This window comes from Salmo salar, chromosome ssa17 (genome assembly GCF_905237065.1).
Source record: "Salmo salar chromosome ssa17, Ssal_v3.1, whole genome shotgun sequence".
NCBI lineage: Eukaryota > Metazoa > Chordata > Actinopteri > Salmoniformes > Salmonidae > Salmo > Salmo salar.
Genome location: NC_059458.1, coordinates 2956809 through 2979619, shown reverse-complemented (window position 1 = coordinate 2979619; position 22811 = coordinate 2956809). Strand labels below are relative to the sequence as shown.

Genomic DNA, 22811 nt, shown 5'->3' with positions numbered 1-22811 from the left:
TTTTTTATCCAGCCGTGAAAATACTGCCCCCTAGCCATAACAGGTTAACCCATCCGGCATGACGAGGTACTCATAATGGCCGATGTGGTACTAAATGCGGTTTTCCACTCGTCTCCATCCTTAATACGCCCCAGGTTATACGCGCTCCTGAGGTCCAGTTTTGTGAAGAATCTTGCTCCGTGAAATGATTCCACCGCCGTAGCGATGAGAGGTAGCGGGTAACTAAACCCCACTGTGATAGCATTTAGACCTCTGTAATCAATGCACGGATGCAGACCTCCCTCCTTTTTCTTCACAAAAAGAAACTCGAGGAGACGGGTGAAATGGAGGGCCGAATGTACCCCTGTCCCAGAGATTCCGTGACATATGTCGCCATAGCCACCGTCTCCTCCTGTGACAATGGGTACACCTGTAATGGTCTATCAGGGCCCTGTCGTTCCACCCCGCCCCAGCGGCCAAGGTCCCTGAACTCCAGCGCGAAGTCCTGCACGCTCCTCGTACATTTACATTTACATTTAAGTCATTTAGCAGATGCTCTTATCCAGAGCGACTTACAAATTGGTGCATTCACCTTATGATATCCAGTGGAACAACCACTTTACAATAGTGCATCTAAATCTTTAGGAGGGGGGGGGGGTAGAAGGATTACTTTATCCTATCCTAGGTATTCCTTAAAGAGGTGGGGTTTCAGGTGTCTCCGGAAGGTGGTGATTAACTCCGCTGTCCTGGCGTCGTGAGGGAGCTTGTTCCACCATAGGGGTGCCAGAGCAAGCGAACAGTTTTGACTGGGCTGAGCAGGAACTGTGCTTCCTCAGAGGTAGGGGGGCCAGCAGGCCAGAGGTGGATGAGCGCAGTGCCCTCGTTTGGGTGTAGGGACTGATCAGAGCCTGAAGGTACGGAGGTGCCGTTCCCCTCACGGCTCCGTAGGCAAGCACCATGGTCTTGTAGCGGATGCGAGCTTCAACTGGAAGCCAGTGGAGTGTGCGAAGGAGCGGGGTGACGTGAGAGAACTTGGGAAGGTTGAACACCAGACGGGCTGCGGCGTTCTGGATGAGTTGTAGGGGTTTAATGGCACAGACAGGGAGCCCAGCCAACAGCGAGTTGCAGTAATCCAGACTGGAGATGACAAGTGTCTGGATTAGGACCTGCGCCGCTTCCTGTGTGAGGCAGGGTCGTACTCTGCGAATGTTGTAGAGCATGAACCTACAGGATCGGGTCACCGCCTTGATGTTAGTGGAGAACGACAGGGTGTTGTCCAGGGTCACACCAAGGTTTTTAGCACTCTGGGAGGGGGACACAATGGAGTTGTCAACCGTGATGGCGAGATCATGGAACGGGCAGTCCTTCCCCGGGAGGAAAAGCAGCTCCGTCTTGCCGAGGTTCAGCTTGAGGTGGTGATCCGTCATCCACACTGATATGTCTGCCAGACATGCAGAGATGCGATTCGCCACCTGGTTATCAGAAGGGGGAAAGGAGAAGATTCATTGTGTGTCGTCTGCATAGCAATGATAGGAGAGACCATGTGAGGATATGACAGAGCCTAGTGACTTGGTGTATAGCAAGAAAAGGAGAGGACCTAGAACTGAGCCCTGGGGGACACCAGTGGTGAGATCACGTGGTGCGGAGACAGATTCTCGCCATGCCACCTGGTAGGAGCGACCTGTCAGGTAGGACGCAATCCAAGCGTGGGCCGCGCCGGAGATGCCCAACTCGGAGATGGTGGAGAGCAGGATCTGGTGGCTCACAGTATCAAAGGCAGCAGATAGGTCTAAAAGGATGAGAGCAGAGGAGAGAGAGTTAGCTTTAGCAGTGCGGAGAGACTCCGTGACACAGAGAAGAGCAGTCTCAGTTGAATGACCAGTCTTGAAACCTGACTGATTTAGATCAAGAAGGTCATTCTGAGAGAGATAGCAAGAGAGCTGGCCAAGGACGGCACGCTCAAGAGTTTTGGAGAGAAAAGAAAGAAGGGAAACTGGTCTGTAGTTGTTGACATCGGAGGGATCGAGTGTAGGTTTTTTGAGAAGGGGTGCAACTCTCGCTCTCTTGAGGACGGAAGGGACGTATCCAGTGGTCAAGGATGAGTTGATGAACGCGGTGAGATAAGGGAGAAGGTCTCCGGAAATGGTCTGGAGAAGAGAGGAGGGGATAGGGTCAAGCGGGCAGGTTGTTGGGCGGCCGGCCGTCACAAGTCGCAAGATTTCATCTGGAGAGAGAGGGGAGAAAGAGGTCAAAGCATAGGGTAGGGCAATGTGAGCAGGACCAGTGGTAGAAAGTGGACCAGCGGTGTCGTTTGACTTAACAAACGAGGAGCGGATGTCGTCAACCTTCTTTTAAAAATGGTTGACGAAGTCATCCGCAGAGGGGGAGGAGGGGGGGGAGGAGGATTCAGGAGGGAGGAGAAGGTGGCAAAGAGCTTCCTAGGGTTAGAGGCAGATGCTTGGAATTTAGAGTGGTGGAAAGTGGCTTTAGCAGCAGAAACAGAAGAGGAAAATGTAGAGAGGAGGGAGTGAAAGGATGCCAGGTCCGCAGGGAGGCGAGTTTTCCTCCATTTCCGCTCGGCTGCCCGGAGCCCTGTTCTGTGAGCTCGCAATGAGTCGTCGAGCCACGGAGCAGGAGGGGAGGACCGAGCCGGCCTGGAGGATAGGGGACATAGAGAGTCAAAGGATGCAGAAAGGGAGGAGAGGAGGGTTGAGGAGGCAGAATCAGGAGATAGGTTGGAGAAGGATTGAGCAGAGGGAAGAGATGATAGGATGGAAGAGGAGAGAGTAGCGGGAGAGAGAGATCGAAGGTTGCGACGGCGCAATACCATCCGAGTAGGGGCTGAGTGAGAAGTGTTGGAGGAGAGCGAGAGGGAAAAGGATACAAGGTAGTGGTCGGAGACTTGGAGGGGAGTTGCAATGAGAGTAGTGGAAGAACAGCATCTAGTAAAGATGAGGTCAAGCGTATTGCCTGCCTTGTGAGTAGGGGGGGAAGGTGAGAGGGTGAGGTCAAAAGAGGAGAGGAGTGGAAAGAAGGAGGCAGAGAGGAATGAGTCAAAGGTAAACGTGGGGAGGTTAAAGTCACCCAGAACTGTGAGAGGTTAGCCATCCTCAGGAAAGGAACTTATCAAGGCGTCAAGCTCATTGATGAACTCTCCAAGGGAACCTGGAGGGCGATAAATGATAAGGATGTTAAGCTTGAATGGGCTGGTAACTGTGACAGCATGGAATTCAAAGGAGGAGATAGACAGATGGGTCAGGGGAGAAAGAGAGAATGTCCACTTGGGAGAGATGAGGATTCCAGTGCCACCACCCCGCTGGGCAGATGCTCTCGGGGTATGCGAGAACACGTGGTCAGACGAGGAGAGAGCAGTAGGAGTAGCAGTGTTATCTGTGGTAATCCATGTTTCCGTCAGCGCCAAGAAGTCGAGGGACTGGAGGGTAGCATAGGCTGAGATGAACTCTGCCTTGTTGGCCGCAGACCGGCAGTTCCAGAGGCTGCCGGAGACCTGGAACTCCACGTGGGTCGTGCTCGCTGGGACCACCAGGTTAGAGTGGCAGCGGCCACGCGGTGTGAAGCGTTTGTATGGCCTGTGCAGAGGGGAGAGAACAGGGATCGACAGACACATAGTTGACAGGCTACAGAAGAGGCTACGCTAATGCAAAGGAGATTGGAATGACAAGTTGACTACACGTCTCGAATGTTCAGAAAGTTAAGCTTACGTTGCAAAAATCTTATTGACTAAAATGACTAAAATGATACAGTACTGCTGGCTGGTTAAGTAGGCTAGCTAGCAGTGGCTGCGTTGTTGACTTTGAAAGTGTAGCTGGCTAGGTAACCTCGATAGTTTCAGTACTACACCTTTATCATGATACAAAGGCAACCATGTAGCTAGCTAACATAACACTAATCAAGACGTTCCTTTGTAATGTATTTAGTTTCTACAATGCTGCTCGTCGGTAAAAGTTGGCTAGGTTTGGAAAATGGCGTCGCGGGGTACGAAAATAGCTGGCTAGTTAACCTCGATAATTACTCTAATCTACACAATTGTCAAACTATGACAAAGACAACTATGTAGCTAGCTAACACTACACTAACCAAATCGTTCCGTTGTAATGTATTAGTTTCTACAGTGCTGCTAGTCGGTAAAGGTTGGCTAGCTAGCAGTGGGTTTGATGTTGACTAGGTGTGTTGACTAAGTCTGGAGAACGGCGTCGCAGGGGACGAAAATAGCTGGCTAGCTAACCTCGATAATTACTCTAAACTACACAATTATCAAACTATGACAAAGACAGCAAAGACAACTATGTAGCTAGCTAAAAATTGCTCAGATCAAACAAGTCAAACCGTTGTAATGTAATGAAATGTAATATTACCTGCGGAGCGAAGAGCAGCACGACTACTCGCTCCAAACCCGTCTCCTGCGTGAGGTGGAACAGCTGCTCACCTGCCGCTCGTCCCTCTGGAGGGTGGTCGAACACGGCCCGAAAGCGTCGGGTGAACGGATAGTGATCCCTCGCCGAGTCCGGGCCATTCCAGACTGCGCTGGCCCACTCCAGAGCTTGGCCCGTCAGGCAGGAAACGAGGACACTCACACTCTCCTCCCCCGAGGGAGCAGGTCTTACGGTGGCCAGGTACAGCTCGAGCTGGAGCAGAAATCCCTGGCACCCAGCCGCCGCTCCATCATACTCCTTCGGGAGCGCAAGACGAAGCGCGCCGGAGCCGGACGCAGTGGGAGGCGGAGGTGGCTGAGTGGGATGAGCCGGAGGTGGAGAGAGGAGACCACTCCTCTCCCATCGGTCCATCCTCTCCATCATTTGGTCCATCTCGGATCCGATCCGATGGAGGACTGAGGTGTGATGGAGCACGCGTTCCTCCATCGAGGGAAGGGGGTTGGCAGCTGCTCCTGCTGACTCCATAGTGGTGCAGGTTTCTGTAAGGCTTGGGCGTAGTAGGTGAGGAATCAAACGCAAGAAGCAGCGATACAGGGTAATGGCTTTTAATGAGCCTCACGGAGAAAACACAAGCCACCCCAAACAGCGATCAGAGCGCACACAAAACAAAGTGCCCCAAACACAGGGGACAAACACAGTCGGCGGAAAAAACCACGCACTAGCGCAAAAACACAATCAGCGTGTACACAAGCAACACATACAGAGAAACAATCCCGCACAAAGAACAGGCGGGCCTATTGGCTAATATAACCCCGCTAATCAACCCAACACAGAACAGGTGCAAACAATAATGGAAAGGGGGGAAAACAAAAGGGAATCAGTGGCCGCTAGTAGGCCGGTGACGACGACCGCCGAGCACTGCCGAGCGCCACCCGAGCAGGAGGGGGAGCCACCTTCGGTGGGAGTCGTGACATATAGATAATAAACAGCAAGTAGCAGCAGAGTAAAAAATATGAGGCGGGGGTCAATTCAAATAATCTGGGTAGTCATTTGCTGAACTGTTCAGCAGTCTTATGGCTTGGGGGTAGAAGCTGTTCAGCAGTTTTATGGCTTGGGGATAGAAGCTGTTCAGGCGCCTTTTGGACCAAATCACATTTTATTTGTCGCATGCTTTTTAAAAAACAGATGTAGGCTAATAGTGAAATGCTTACCCAACAATACATTTATATTAAAATAGAAATAATAGACAAATATAAGAAAAAATAAAACGAAGAATAAATGCACAATGAGTACCGCAAACTTTTCTATATACACGGGGTACCAGTACTGAGTCGATGTGCAGGGGGACGAGGTAATTGAGGTAGCTTTATGTACATATAGGTCGGGATAATGTGACTAGGCAACAGGATAGATAATAAACAGTAACAGCAGCGTATGTGATGATTAAAAACGGTTAGTGCAATAAGTGTCTGGATAGCTATTGGTTAACTATTTAACTAACTATATAGCAGTCTTGGGGTAAAAGCTGTTCAGGGTGCTGTTGTTTCCAGACTTGGTGCATTGGTACAGATTTCCATGAGGTAGCAAAGAGAACAATCTATGACTTGGATGGCTGGAGAACCGAATGGTGTAGAGGTCCTGGATGGCAGGGAGCTCAGCCCCAGTGATGTACTGGGCCGTACGCAATACCCTCTGTAGTGCCTTGCGGTTGGATACCAAGCAGTGATGCAGCCAGTCAAGATACTCTTAATGCAGCTGATCCCAATTGTAGCCGATGGTATTAAGGGACCTTGCTGGGTTGTGCTTTAATACTATGGACACTTATCCTGTCAATATGAAGTATTGTGCAAGTGGAGGGATGGAGGGTAAGAGAGATGGAGAGATGCGGGGTCTAAATTGGCTGGCTTTGTGGAAAGCCCTCCTGGGAGAGCCATTGATTATTAATAGGTAGCAGGCTGCATCAAAGACACTGGTACACTGGATATACAGTAGATACAGATACTGCTACAGAGTGGTAGTAGGCGTGGCCAATGGCACGGTCTAAGAGGCCGCGGAGACAACATTTTTCCTGCAATTCTATACATTGGGTCATTTCATGTAATTTCAGCATTCCATGTCATCCACCATCTGAGATTGTTCTGAAATCGTTTCTGTAGTTAGAAACAGATATGAGTAGCATTCCTGAAACATTATTTTGTTGAAATATAATTTGATTGCTGAGAAATTACGCTAATTGATTACACCCAAATTGGCCATTGTAATTTATAGGATTCATGTAATCTTTCATTTACTGTATATAGTACCTAACATCTGATTTGGACCATACACCTTCCTAACAATGAGTAAGACATGAGGAATTTAATAAAACGATCAATATCACCCCACAGACCCCCCCACACCCCGTGCCAATCCCACCCCAACAACCACTATACAGTATTATGTCTGACAAGTAGTATGGAGTTGCTGCTTGGGAAATTGCTTCCCTGTGAAACTGGTGATGGTTTCTTCCCCTGTTCAGAGAAATTTGCCATTTCATTTGCTTGCATTCACAGCCTATTGGAGCAGATGGATATGGAGGACATGCTGTGTCTTTGTTACCACTTGACACACTAGATGGTTAAGGATGAGAATATAAATAAGAATGTTGCCTGTGGTGTACAATAAATCACCTTATCATAGTGCTAGGGATGAACTAAGGATTTAACAATATATACCGCTCAGTAAAATGTCACGGTGTAGCCCAGTACATACAGCCAATTATCACAGGACTAGTGATGTAGCTGAGCTCAGACAGTGTGTGTGAACCATATAGTACATATCACAATATCATTTGACTGTAAATAGCCCAATGTCTGTTCAGATTACACTGGTGCTGTGCTCTTACACAGTTAATCTCATTATGGACATCTTCAGATAGCACTGTATGGTGATCAGCCTGCAGTAAATGTAATGTGACATGTGTATCATGGTATCCTGGCCTATTAGCCTGGGGACAAGCTAACTGTGGTCCAGTGTGTTAATGTAACGCTAGGTGACTGACCTGTCTGTGTGTCTGACTGGCCGTAACATCTGTTGTAGAGCAGCGGAGAGCAGAGTGAATCAGGCTTTGAGGGGAGGTGTAAACACATTCACTACAGTCAGTGCACAGGCTAAATGACTGCAGGGCTGTGAAAACAGTCCGTCCCTGTCACCATGTTCTCTTTTACCCTTCTTTCTGTCTCTCTCTCCTTCTTTATCTATATTTTCCCTTCCTCACGCTGTCCTCCTCTTTCACCGCCATCTTCCCTCCCTCCCCGTTAAAATCTCTCTATGCGAGGCAGCGATAATATGATATGATATGGCTGTGTTAAATTATCTTAATTTGAATATCCTGTTGTTGCAGGACATTACACAGCAGGAAATGCAAACTATTCAAGGTTTAAAAAGGCTTCTTAAGTGTGTAATTTACACTTGAACATTTCAAACTGGATTTACCCTAACAAAAAATGTATCAACCCCTACAAAAATGTCAGTTAATTATAATCCACACAATAATTCACATGTCCTGTTTCTGTGGGATTATTTTCCTGCTGTGAGAAACTGGTTAAATTAAGATCCTACATATGTATATAGGTAAGTGTGTGTGTGTGTGTGTGTGTGTGTGTGTGTGTGTGCGTGCGTGCGTGCGTGTGCACAAGAGTGTAAGTGTGTGAGCGAGTGTGTGGATAGAGTCCTGTGAGTGTGCATGGAATCAGTGCAGATGGAGTCAGTGCAGAGTCCATGGGTGAGGGTGTGCAGCCATTGGTTAGCTGTTGAACAGTCTTATTGCTCGGAGATAGAAACTGTCTTCAGGTCCGAGACCTGAAGTTCCAGTGCCGCTTGCCAGACGGTAGCAGAGAGAACAGTCCATGTCTGGGGTGGCTGAAGTCTGGCAATTTTCCGGGCCTTTTTCAGACACCGAGACATGGCAAAACTGCTGTCAAGAACATCCCCATGGCAACTTCTGTTATAAGCTACTATGACTGGTTATGTCAAGACTGAATTATGCAAGGTGAAGTTTAGTGTTGAGTGTGTTCTGCTGACGTTTCACACATACTTTGCAAAAACACATCTGCGAATAAACACCATTGATAAAAAGTTTCCTTCCTCAACTCACATCTCTTTCTTCTAAGAAGGTAAACTCCTGGATGAATTTTCAGCATCTCTTTCCACTTGTTACTAAATTAGGTTAGTTTCCATCCTGCGGTTGCCCCTTCAGTGAGACGTCTTCATGGCGCAGCCAGGACCATAGAGCAGCAGCAGGGCTTTCTTTAAACCTCTTCTCTTTGAGAATCTCTCAAGGACAGTTATGGGAAATAATGAGCTGGTGTTTCATTTAATATTAACTTCTCAGGAAATATATTGAGTGATTTCCACAGACTCCTGTACAGGGTTCACATCCAGAAAACATGCAGCAGTTTACTGCAGAGAGGAACCAGAGTGAGCTGAAGAGGGAGAAACATCCTTTGATCAGCTAATACCACTAACCTTCCAAAACACACACAGATAGGAGAGAGCTAATGCTAGATATGGATGCTGAATGTATCAGTGGTTAGAACAGGACCACTGTAGGGCCAGAGAGGTGTTGATGTGAAGACAAGTGGCATCAAGGATCCATGTCCTCATCAGACAAGACGTGAAGTGGTCTTCCAGGTTTGAGCAGTCATTAGTGTCTGAGGTGAGAGGGGGAAGAATGTTGATGTCCTCCATGGAGGAAATTCATTTCCACATGCTCATACATAGACATAGAAGCCACCAACAGTCATAACATTTACAATACCAAACCAAACTTCCCTACACCCATGACAGCAGATACGACAGACAGAAGACTAAGACAGAACATAAAAAGTGGAATATAATCCATTAGCTGTTGAGGGTGTTTATGGCTGTGGGGATGAAGCTCCTGCTGAACCTGACAGCGAAGGCACCGGTACCTGCGGCCATTTACACTTTTATTTAATTTACCTAGGCAAGTCAGTTAAGTACACATTCACATCCAGAGGTGTGTCAGAAAATGACTGGTCCTATACCACAGCGGATACAGTATGATCATGTTAGCTGGGCTGAGCTGGGCCAGACAAGAGCAGAGCGTTCCAACAGAGAGAGGCAGAGCAGAGGGAGGTGTGAAGGTTAATGCCTACAGGGTACCGCCATCGATCTGACCCTCAGTGCCCCTGTGAATAACATCACTTCAGTAACTCAGTTCCATTTTGGTTTTGGTTCCCCCCACTCCCTCCCTCCAATGTGACTGACATGGGGAAACTCTTGTGATTGTCTTTCTCTTATGTGATTCTATCCTAACTTTGTGACACTCCATTGGCTGGTGGCATTGAAAACCTGTGTTTATGGGTTTGACAAATGGTTATAGTTTGACCGCAAAATGAGAATGAATCCTGTGTTGATAGGTAAAATGGTCATCACTGCTTTGACGCTTCACTTTCAACTGTAATTCAGTATTTGTCACCTCAGAAACTCCTCTCTCTCTATATATATACACTTCTCAAAAAAATAAAGGGAACACTTAAACAACACAATGTAACTCCAAGTCAATCACACTTCTGTGAAATCAAACTGTCCACTTAGGAAGCAACACTGATTGACAATACATTTCACATGCTGTTGTGCAAATGGAATAGACAACAGGTGGAAATTATAAGTAATTAGCATGACACCCCCAGTAAAGGAGTGGTTCTGCAGGTGGGGACCACAGACCACTTCTCAGTTCCTATGCTTCCTGGCTGATGTTTTGGTCACTTTTGAATGCTGGCAGTGCTTTCACTCTAATGGTAGCATGAGACGGAGTCTACAACCCACACAAGTGGCTCAGGTAGTGCAGCTCATCCAGGATGGCACATCAATGCGAGCTGTGGCAAGAAAGTTTGCTGTGTCTGTCAGCGTAGTGTCCAGAGCATGGAGGCGCTACCAGGAGACAGGCCAGTACATCAGGAGACGTGGAGGAGGCCGTAGGAGGGCAACAACCCAGCAGCAGGACCGCTACCTCCGCCTTTGTGCAAGGAGGTGCAGGAGAAGCACTGCCAGAGACCTGCAAAATGACCTCCAGCAGGCCACAAATGTGCATGTGTCTGCTCAAACGGTCAGAAACAGACTCCATGAGGGTGGTATGAGGGCTCGACGTCCACAGGTGGGGGTTGTGCTTACAGCCCATCACCGTGCAGGACGTTTGGCATTTGCCAGAGAACACCAAAATTGGCAAATTCGCCACTGGCGCCCTGTGCTCTTCACAGATGAAAGCAGGTTCACACTGAGCACGTGACAGACGTGACAGAGTCTGGAGACGCCGTGGAGAACGTTCTGCTGCCTGCAACATCCTCCAGCATGACCGGTTTGGCGGTGGGTCAGTCATGGTGTGGGGTGGCATTTCTTTGGGGGCCGCACAGCCCTCCATGTGCTCGCCAGATGTAGCCTGACTGCCATTAGGTACCGAGATGAGATCCTCAGACCCCTTGTGAGACCATATGCTGGTGCGGTTGGCCCTGGGTTCCTCCTAATGCAAGACAATGCTAGACCTCATGTGGCTGGAGTGTGTCAGCAGTTCGTGCAAGAGGAAGACATTGATGCTATGGACTGGCCCGCCCGTTCCCCAGACCTGAATCCAATTGAGCACATCTGGGACATCATGTCTCGCTCCATCCACCAACGCCACGTTGCACCACAGACTGTCCAGGAGTTGGCGGATGCTTTAGTCCAGGTCTGGGAGGAGACCCCTCAGGAGACCATCCGCCACCTCATCAGGAGCATGCCCAGGCGTTGTAGGGAGGTCATTCAGGCACATGGAGGCCACACACACTACTGAGCCTCATTTTGACTTGTTTTAAGGACATTAAATCAAAGTTGGATCAGCCTGTAGAGTGGTTTTCCACTTTAATTTTGACTGTGACTCCAAATCCAGACCTCCATGGGTTGATAAATTGGATTTCCATTGATTATTTTTGTGTGATTTTGTTGTCAGCACATTGAACTATGTAAAGAAAAAAGTATTTAATAAGATTATTTCTTTCATTCAGATCTAGGATGTGTTGTTTAAGTGTTCTCTTTATTTTTTTGTGCAGTATATATATATATATATATATATATATATATATATATATATATATATATATATATATTCTTTTCTCACTCTCTTGTTGGGCCTAATGGTGACTGAAGGATCTTTTCAGAAATACACCTTTGTACTTGTTTGTTGTGTTTCTTTAAATCTCAATTTCAGAAGTCTGCTTCTTCTCTAATGAATTTATATCAAAGTATGTATGCCTGTTGGAGATTGTAGGATGTTTCTCTCCTACTAAGTCACACACCATGAAGTGATTATCTATTCCTTTCTGCACTCATGTCTTCATGTCTTCAACTCCTCAGTTTGTCACACATCTCCTTGTTACTTACTGTATCTAAATCTTTAAAAAAAATGATTCCCTCTCTCCCCTCCCCTTCGTCCTCTTATCCTCTGTTGTCCCCCCTCCCCTTCTCCTCCCCATTCCCCCTTCCTCTCTCTCTCTTTCTCTCCCAGGCGAGTGATGTGCGGTGCGAGTGGTGTGTGTGTTTAGCGAGAGCGTGAGCCAACGAGTGAGAGCAGTGTGTGTGTGGAGTGAGCGAGTGCAGAGCGAGCCACTCACACGGAGCATGCCTCTGCGTCCTGCAGCCGGCAAACATGAGCCACCCAGCTCTCCACAGCAGGACCAGCACACACACTCACACCCCTACAGACACACCAACGGCAGCCAGGGGGCCAGCTCTGACAGCAGCAGCTCACGGGAAGAGGACAGCGGCATTCCCGTTTCTGTCAGTGTTTTCTCTTTCCGTCCCGCTCGGGAGCGGAGCCCCAGTGCAGGAGGAGGCATGGCGCAGGCACAGGGCAACACGCTGGTGATCCGCATCGGAATACCGGACCTGGCACAGACGGTGAGTTACAGCCTCACTTCCATACTGTTGGACTGTTACTGTTACTGTTACTGAGGGAGAGAGCTACTGGTGCCTCTCTCCCTCTATACCATTCTGTCAAATCTCTCTCTATCCTCCTATCCTCTCTCTCTGTTCCCTATACTCTCTCTGCAGCCTTTTCTCTTTGTGTTTCTCACTCTTTCTCTCTTTCTCACTCTCACCTATTCTATTTGCTCATTTGCTCTTCGGATTGTTTGCTTCCTCTTTTTCTCTCCCTGTCTTTTTCTCACTCTCTCTTTCTCTCCCTCTCTATTCTATCTCTCTTTTTCTTTCGCTAATAAATCTCTACCTCTTCGTTAGGTCAGCTGCAGCTGACTTTGACAACTGGGCTCTTGACAACTGGGAGAGGGGAGGGAGGAGTAAACCGATGGATGGAAAAGGGAGGAAGAGAGGGAGGGAAAGTTATAAAGAGACAAGTTAAGGTGTAGAGAAGACCTGTGTGTGGCATTGTTAATTCAGAGAGCAGGGGAAAGAGTTTTCTCTGAACTGTCAAGCTTATATATTCTGTGTGTGTCGTGTGTGCGTGTCATCTGTGTACGTGCATGCATAAAGAATGTGGAGGTGTTTCCCCTGGGGCTTGGGGATGGGGATGTCTCCTGGGTTGAAGGTTCACTGTTTCAGGCTTTGACTGATATCCTAGGCCCTGTTCCCCTGTGCTCTGGCTCTCTACCTGCCAGCTGCCTGCTTGCTACCTGCTGTTGGTTGTTGTCTGGCTAAATGACTGCAGAACCCCTGCTCAGATCCCTTCAAGCATTTCTCACACCTCACTATGCATGGATCCCATCGCTGAGCTACTGTGTGTGTCTGTGCGTGATCATAAATGTGTGCCTGTGTATGTGTCCCTGTGTGTGCATGTGTGTGCCTGTGTGTGTGGCAGATGTTGGCAGTAGGTTGCAGAAAGTGGCAGGGGACAGAGCAGATGTCCAGATGCTAATAAGGCTGTGTGTGTTTCAGCCCCCCCTCTTCTCTTTCTCTCCTCTCTCTCCTTTCACCAGCCAGATGGACTCAGAGCACAGGGCCTGAGTGACAGACTGACAGTTACTAATGAGAGAGAGAGATGGAAAGAGGACACTTAGGACAGGGAATTCCCTTATCATCATCTCCCTCTCTCCACTGCAGGGCTGTTTGGGGCCGTAGAGGTTGGAGAAGGTTGTACTAAGTTGATTTATGGTTAATGGAATCTATTAGCCTTAACCCACACACATGCTATTGAAACCAAACTGCACTGGAATGGTAGAAAACATGATTTCTGTGTTTGTGAAAAGTTTATAGAAAGCCATGTAAAAGGCAACCCAGCCAGGTTTGATTGTTTTACATGAAGTGGTACTCCTATGGCATGTTGTGGCAGGTCATGTGTAATAGCTTAATGGAGGGTGGTGGCCTGGAACTCTATGTAACTACAGTATATACTGTGTACAATGCTGTAATCCCAATGGTATTACAGCTAAAGAATACTGTTGTATGAGCCTGAGGCCAGAGTGGCTGTTACAATAATCATCATGCTTTATTGCTTCATCTAAACCATTAGGAGGTTTAGGAAATGTCTGACCAGAGGGTCAAGCTGAATCAGTACTTCACCAAAGGGAACAAAGCCTAGTAGGGGAAGTACAATTATGGAAATGTTGTTCCCTACTTGTCTCTCCCACGCGCTCACCCATTCACTATGAGGTCTGGTTTTAAACAAAGAAAGAAAAAGCAGAATTGAATCCATAGTCAGCGGGAAGGAATGGAGTCATGTTATTTATATCAAAGCCCCTGCAGATGATCGTAGATGAGTAATATGACTTATTAAAGTGTGTGATATGAATTCACTGAGGAAGGAATTGACTCAGATGTTTTTCTAAGAATGAATAATTGAGTAATGTGAATGTGATACAGTCCCACAGTTGTCTGGTCAGGGACAGCTAGCTCTGTAGCAGAATCCACTGAGAAAGAGGGTGAGGATGCTAAAGTGATACATAGCCCATGTTTCTGTTTATATAGCAACAAGGCAAGGCATTAACTTTTCATTACCGTGGTACACTACAACGTTACAGTACTGTGGTGTTGCTACTGTCCTGGTTTTATTTCTACTGCTGGTCAATCTGTTCTAGAAAACACATGAGAGACTGTTTGACTATGTGATCATAATTATGGTTGTGGTATTAAGTCTTGTCATTTGGGCCATTGGCTACCCCTGAATATATTGATCATAAAATGTAAAGTCCCTTTTTATAACTCCAGTCATCTTGTTGCAATATGTTGTCTTGTTGGCATATTATCTTGCTGGAGGGGTTGGACTAAGAGATGCAAAGTTACGGGTTCGATTCCCATTTGCATCCACTTCCAAATTCACTGCAATATTATCTGTTTAGATCCTGGGGATATTTTGCACTGAGTGTAAAATGTTGCGTTGGCATCAGTGCTTTAGTGTTTTCCTAGCTGTTGCCTGCCTAGCTGAAATGATCTGGCCTATTGAAGCTCAGACACTGCATGCCTTATGGTCAGCTGGACTGGGGGAAAATAATGAAGATGGGAAAAGAAAGAGATAGAAAAGAAACGATAAGTGAAGAATACTCAGAATTCCCAGCGGCCCCTGAGATTCTCTGGCTGTGAACAAAGCCTTACTACACACACTACACAGTATACCAATGGACTGCTCTTAATGTGGTTACACAGAGTCAGGACGAAAAACAAAACACATACAGTAGCCTAAGTAATACACCAACAATTACACACAAAGAAACAGGCAGGTAGACACAAGCACGAGCACACGTTTGTACAAACCCACACACATACAAAATTAGGTAGCCAACACGCTAATTATGGTACAGTACCCGAAGATTACACACACCCTGCATGTGTGTGAGGGATGAAGAGAAAGAGGCATATTCTTAGGACTGTTTCACAGTTGGAGGTTGGCAACGTGAGCAAGTGTGTGACGTCATTTATAACGTGCAAGCATTTGTTCCATTGGGTTGCAATGTGGGTATCAAACAGTTGAATCAAATGTTAGAGGTAGGCTGGATCAAAAGCCTGCACACCGTGTGGGTCTTCAGGACCAGTTGGTATCTCTATGAATGTTGTTATCCTGAGTGTAGAGAATCAACGTAACCACCACCATGTACACCTGCTTTCTAATATCTTTGTCAGTCTCCTAAGTGGCGTCTAGTTATAATGCTATCATCCATCCTATAGACTGTCTGGCTTCGCTTCAAGGACAGACCTGACAGATGACAAGCTTTTAAATTATACATTTCATTTACTTAAAGCTGAGATATATCTGCTTCAGGTGGAACAGCGCCACTGGTTGCCCCAGGCACATGTGTTATCGTTTTAGTTTCGTTTTTGAAACGGGGAAGAGAAGCATCGTACATCGTAAAAAAAGAAAGCACAGTACATACTATGCTGTTCTATGCGTGTGCAATGATGTTCATTGTTTGAAGTAATGTCTTTGTTGTTGTAATATTGCAACGTCAGTTTCACCGCTACAGATTCCAGCTTAAAGATATGAAACTCCACCAAACCATAATTAGTATGACATGAGTCAGTATGGAACTACTTACAGTATACATCAACAGCAACGGATATACTCTCTCCCTCCTGCGTCCTTGCTCACTTTATTTTATTTATTTTATTTTATTTATTTCACATTTATTTAACCAGGTAGGCTAGTTGAGAACAAGTTCTCATTTACAACTGCGACCTGGCCAAGATAAAGCAAAGCAGTTCGACACATACAACAACACAGAGTTACACATGGAATAAACAAACATACAAACATACTTGCCTGTGCTCTATCTGTCTGTATCTCTCACTATATATATCTCTCTCTCTCTGCCTCGTCCCTCGTTCCCTCCCCTTCTCTCTGATAATACTGTATTACTGGTGATGATTAATGTAGATAAACTACAATAGCTCTAAACTGACTGCTGTAATTAACCATCATTAATCTATCTCCCTCTGTTTTAACTCTATTATTCTCTATCTTTTTGACTCTCTTTCTCCCAGACCTTTTTTCTGCCTCTTTGTCCGCTTCTCTTTTCCTCTCTTTTCTTTCCTTATCTATTTTATATCTCCACCCCCCCCTCTCTTCTATTTTCAACCACATCCCTCGTTTTTAAGCGTGTCTTGCCCGTTCTGGCTCAAGTGTCTTTTCTTTCTCTCCCTTTTCTCTGCACCGTGCATCACTTTTTCTGACGCTCTGTCTAGCCCTCTCCTCCACAGGCTGCTCACGTAGTGTGCGTACACACACACACACACACACACACACACACACACACACACACACACACACACACACACACACACACACACACACACACACACACACACACACACAGAAATCTCCTGGCAGTGCGTGTCTCCTCTTTAGTAAGCACCTCACGTCCCCCTGTTGCTATTTTTAGCTTCTTTCACAGTAGCAGTGGCACGAGACAGAGTTTCCATCTCCCTCCCAACTCTCTCCTGCGGCCCTTCATCTCCCACACTCCCTATACCTCCCAACTCTCCCTCCCTCCCTCCCTCCCTCCCTCTCTCTCTCTCTCTCTCTCTCTCTCCCAACTCTCCCTCCCTCTCTCTCTCTCTCTCTCTCTCCCATATCTATCCCAACTCTCTCTCTCTCTCTCTCTCTCTCTCTCTCGCTCTCCATATCCCTCCCTACTCAATTGGCAATTAAAAAAATTGATAAAACTACATCTTATGGAACAATGCAGACTGTGAGGAGACTCAGACACACACACACAGGCACACACACGCATATGCGCACACAAGCTAGCACACACACTCTACACACACGTACACTGTGGTATTGTTGTATGGTGATGTACATATTTTGTTGTGGATAAGTAGTGGTGTAGTAATGTTATATGATGTACTGTTTTATTTTAAATTTATTGTAAACTTGTTTTTGTGTGATGTGCCTTAATGTGTTTGCACCCCAGGAAGAGTAGCTGTTACCTTGGCAGCAGCTAATGGGGATCCCTAATAAAACCAAAAATAAAAATTGTTGTCCAGATAGGGAGGGATGAGCCAGCATAGTCCAGCTCCCCTTACTTCTTCCATCTATTCCTCTCCCTCCCTCTGTTTTTCCCTACCCGTCCCTTCCATCTCCCTACCTCCTTCCCCATCTTCCAACAGCTGCCTTCATACAAAGAATGAGAAATAGTGCGAGAGTATTAAATAGTGAGAGAGCAGTGGTGGACAGTGCCATTTAAGATGAGGGAGGACGATATTTTTTTTTCATGAGCATGGCCTTATTTCTATTACAGCATATTGGATGACTGTCATTCATATTACATTCACCCAGTTCAATGTAATAGTGATAGGTTTAGGCTACTACACGATACTCACATTTCCCCTATACCCATCATGAGGTTGCTACAACCTAGCCTATGAATGAAAGTTTCCAACGTAGGTGCAGACAGGTCGAGAGACAAATTTGAGGTGACAGAAAGTGACAAAAGGACAGCCAGTGACACATTCAATACCGACTTGCATCTAGATGATATAGGGTGTAATCATTAGTCCAACAGTTGCAAACGATAATTTTTATTGGACAAATTCAGATATGTTTATCCTAATTTTGTTTCCGTTTGCTTCCGTTTAAGATTTTTTTTCAACAGAATCGGCAGAATGAATTCACCCCTGATCACGTGTAAACACAGTTCACTTTCATTGCAGCCACGTTGTATTCCTTTCACATCTATGCGCTCTCCTCCTCTCACATTTTCCCTTCGCTTGTGGGACTTCAATGTACAATACATCAGCTGTATGTGACCAGGTGAAAAAACCTTTCCAAGCTCTGACACACACACTTATCCCACCAGACATGCCACCAGGGGTCTTTTCACAGTCCCCAAATCCAGAACAAATTTAAGAAAGCGTACAGTATTGTATAGAGCCGAAATATTAACAGCAAAAATTAACAGCTCAAATTAACAGCAAACCTGGTTTCAAAAAACAGATAAAGCAACATTTCATGGTACAACCTCTTTCCCCTATTTGACCTAGATAGTTTGCGTGTATGTATTGAGATGTAGGCTACGTGTGCCTTTTTTTAATTGATGTACTTCTGTCCTTGAGCTGTTCTTGTCTATTTATGTTCTGTATTATGCCATGTTTTGTGTGGACCCCAGGAAGAGTAGATGCTGCTTTTGCAACAGCTAATGGGGATCCTAATAAAATTGTAAATACCAAAAAGCCAAACCATATAATAACCGCTACACACAGCCTACATCATTGTCACCATATTAACTAAAGTAAAACCATAGTCAACATAGTTAATAGAACTAACATGTTAGTAAACCCGCTACAATCATGCAGTAATGTTAATGTACAGTCAAGTCAGTAAGCAGTTTAGAACTTACTCTCTCTTGCTTCTCCTTCATTTTGGAAAAAATGGATTTGTTAAAAACTGTTCAACTATTGTCTTTCTCTCTCTTTGCGTCAAGTACTCACCATATGTTATGCAATGCAGTGCTAGCTAGCTGTAGCTTATGCTTTCAGTACTAGATTTATTTTCCATTATGGCGCAGCAGTAAGACGTATTTGTTTTTGTCCCATGTAAATATTAAGTCTTTTTCTGGGTTTTTTGTATACATTTCATTATATTTCAATCTCTTTTTTCCATTTTCGAATTAAATATACCTTCCTGCAACTCGCCTCATCCAATGGGGTATGGATCTGCTATTTTTTAGACCTTATAATTGGAACCTCCATCAGAAGCTAGCCATCAGAAGCTAGCCAGCTAATTAGCTACTAGCTATTTAGTCATTGTTAGCCACTGATGGCGGTCTTTACCTTCAGCACGGACACCAGCCGCTTTAGCCCGGATAGCCCGGATAATACCTGCCAGTCTGCAAAGTGCGATATCAGCCCTGAGCATATCGGACAGCTTTTTTTCCCACTACATCACCAGATTCCTGTCGCAAGCTCTGGACCATTACACCGGATCTTTGCAGCTAGCTAGCTGCTACCGAGTAGCTATTGCGGCAAATGCCCTTGTCCAGAAACATGCACTAGTTAGCCTCGAGCTAGCATCGAGCTAGACCCATCTCCCGGCTAGCAAACGAAGTACACCAACTACAATACCTCTCTTGCCAATTTGGCCTGGACTCTTTGTCGACACGGCGCCCCGACAATCCATTGCGACTGGTCTGCTGATCTGCTGACGTAATTCAGCCGATGTGCTAGCCCTGGCCCGCTAGCTTCCTGAACACTGTTCGCCTAGCATAGTAATCAACTATCTATTGCTGCTCATTGGACCCTATGATCACTCGGCTACACAGCTGATGTCTGCTGGACTGTTCATTAACACGGTACTTCATTTTGTTTATCTGTCGGCCCCAGCCTTGAACTCAGGCCCTGTGTGTAGCTAACTGACCCTCTCTGCCCATCGCCATTTACCCACTGTTGTTGTCTTAGACCTGTTGTTGTCTTAGCTCTCCCAATCAACACCTGTGATTGCTTTATGCCTCTCTCTAATGTCAATATGCCTTGTATATTGTTGTTTAGGGCAGCTCTCATTGTTTTATTTTACTGCGGAGCCCCTAGTCCTGCTCATCATGTCTCAGATAGCCCCCTTGTCCCACCCCCCACACATGCGGAGACCGCACCTAGCTTAACTGGCGCCTCCAGAGATGCAAACTCTCTCATCGTTACTCAATGCCTAGGTTTACCCCCACTGTACTCGCACCCTACCATACACTTGTCTGTACGCTACGCCCTGAATCTATCCTACCATGCCCAGAAATCTGCTCCTTTTATTCTCTGTTCCCAAAGCACTAGACGACCAGTTCTTATAGCCTTCAGCCGTACCCTCATCCTACTCCTCCTCTGTTCCTCTGGTGATGTAGAGGTTAACCCAGGCCCTGTGTGTCCCCAGGCGCTCTCATCTGCTGACTTCTGCAACCGTAAAAGCCTTGGGTTAATGCATGTTAAAACTTCTTAGGGCTAGGCGGGACAACTTAACATCAGAAGCCTCCTCCCTAAGTTTGCTTTATTCACTGCTTTCGCACACTCCGCCAACCCTGATGTCCTAGCCGTGTCTGAATCCTGGCTTAGGAAGGCCACCAAAAATTCTGAAATTTACATCCCCAATTACAACATTTTTCGTCAAGACAGAACTGCTAAAGGGGGCGGAATTGCAATCTACTGTAGATATAGCCTGCAGAGTTCTGTCATACTATCCAGGTCTATGCCCAAACAGAGCTTCTACTTTCAAAGATCCATCTCTCCAGAAATAAGTCCCTCACTGTTGCCGCTTGTTATAGACCCCCCTCAGCTCCCAGCTGTGCCCTGGACACCATATGTGAATTGATTGCCCCCGATCTATCATCAAAGTTTGTACTGCTAGGTGACCTAAATTGGGATATGCTTAACATCCCCGGCCGTCCTACAATCTAAGCTAGATGCCCTCAATCTCACACAAATTATCAAAGAACCTACCAGGTACAACCCCAAATCCGTAAACATGGCCACCTTCATAGATATCATCCTGACCAACTTGCCCTCCAAATACACCTCTGCTGTTTTCAACCAGGATCTCAGCGATCACTGCCTCATTGCCTGCGTCCGTTATGGGTCCGCGGTCAAACGACCACCCCTCATCACTGTCAAACGCTCCCTAAAACACTTCTGCAAGCAGGCCTTTCTAATCAACTTGGCCCGGGTATCCTGGAAGGATATTGACCTCATCCCATCAGTAGAGGATGCCTGGTTGTTCTTAGAAGTGCTTTCCTCACTGTAGAACTAAGAACAGATATAGCCCTTGGTTCACTCCAGATTTGACTGCCCTTGACCAGCACAAAAACACCCTGTGGTGTACTGCACTAGCATCGAATCGTCCACCTTGACTTTTCAGGGAAGTCAGGAACCAATAAACACAGTCAGTTAGGAAAGCAAAGGCTAGCTTTTTCAAACAGAAATTTGCATCCTGCAGCACTAATTCCAAAAAGTTTTGGGACACTGTAAAGTTCGTGGAGAATAAGAGTACCTCCTCCCAGCTGCCCAATGCACTGAGACTAGGAAACACTGTCACCACAGATAAATCCACGATAATCGAGAATTTCAATTAGCATTTCTCTACGGCTGGCCATGCTTTCCACCTGGCTACCCCTACAGCTCTGCACGCCCCGCAGAAACTGTCCCAAGCCACCCCCACTTCTCCTTCACCCAAATCCAGAAAGCTGATGTTTTGAAAGAGCTGCAAAATCTGGATCCCTACAAATCAGCTGGGCTAGACAATCTGGACATTCTCTTCCTAAAAGTCTCAGCCGCCATTGTTGCAACCTCTATTACTAGTCTGTTCAACCTCTCTTTCGTATTGTCTGAGATTCCTAAAGATTGGAAAGTGGCCGCGGTCATCCCCCTCTTCAAAAGGGGAGACACTCTCGACCCAAACTGTTACAGACCTATATCCATCCTGCCCTGCCTTTCTGAAGTCATTTGAAAGCCAAGTGAACAAACAGATCACCAACCATTTTGAATCCCACCGTACCTTCTCCGCTATGCAATCTGGTTTCTGAGCAGGTCACAGGCGCACCTCAGCCATGCTCAAGGTCCTAAACGATATCATAACCACCATTGATAAAGACAGTACTGTGCAGCCATCTTCATCGACCTGGCAAAGGCTTTCGACTCTGTCAATCACCGTATTCTTATCGGCAGACTCAACAGCCTTGGTTTCTCTAATGACTGCCTCGCCTGGTTCACTAACTACTTCTCAGATAGAGTTCAGTGTGTCAAGGGCCTGTTGTCCGGACCTCTGGCAGTTTCTATGGGGGTGCCACAGGGTTCAATTATTGGGCCGACTCTTTTCTCTGTATACATCAATGATGTTGCTCTTGCTGTGGGTGATTCTTTGATCCACCTCTATGCAGACGACACTATTCTGTATACATCTGGCCCTTCTTTGGACACTGTGTTAACAAACCTCCAAACGAGCTTTAACACCATACAACACTCCTTTCGTGGCCTCCAACTGCTCTTAAATGCTAGTAAAGCGAAATGCATGTTCTTCAAACAATCGCTGCCCGCACCCGCCCGCCCTACTAGCATCACTACTTTGGACTGTTCTGACCTAGAATATGTGGACAACTATAACATTTAACATTTAAGTCATTTAGCAGACGCTCTTATCCAGAGCGACTTACAAATACCTAGGTGTTTGGCTAGACTGTAAACTCTCCTTCCAGACTCAGATCAAGCATCTCCAATCCAAAGTTAAATCTAGAATTGGCTTCCTATTTCACAAACATACCCTCGTAAAACTGAATATCCTACCGATCCTTGACTTCGGCGATGTCATTTACAAATTTGCCTCCAACACTCTACTCAGCAAATTGGATGCAGTCTATCACAGTGCCATCCATTTTGTCACCAAAGCCCCATATACCACCCACCACTGCGACCTGTATGCTCTCGTTGGCTGGTCCTCTGAACATATTTGTCGCCAAACCCACTGGCTCCAGGTCGTCTATAAGT

At 46.3% G+C, this 22811-nt stretch overlaps 1 protein-coding gene across 1 annotated transcript in view; it reads left to right on the top strand.

The window, feature by feature from the left end:
• The window catches only part of LOC123728311 (SH3 and multiple ankyrin repeat domains protein 3-like), a 406162-nt gene that overhangs the window by 100115 nt on the left and 283236 nt on the right, over window positions 1-22811 (top strand). The window contains 1 exon segment of the mRNA XM_045700351.1: window positions 11917-12308. Coding sequence (XP_045556307.1) covers window positions 12030-12308 — 279 coding nt within the window. The 5' untranslated portion in view covers window positions 11917-12029.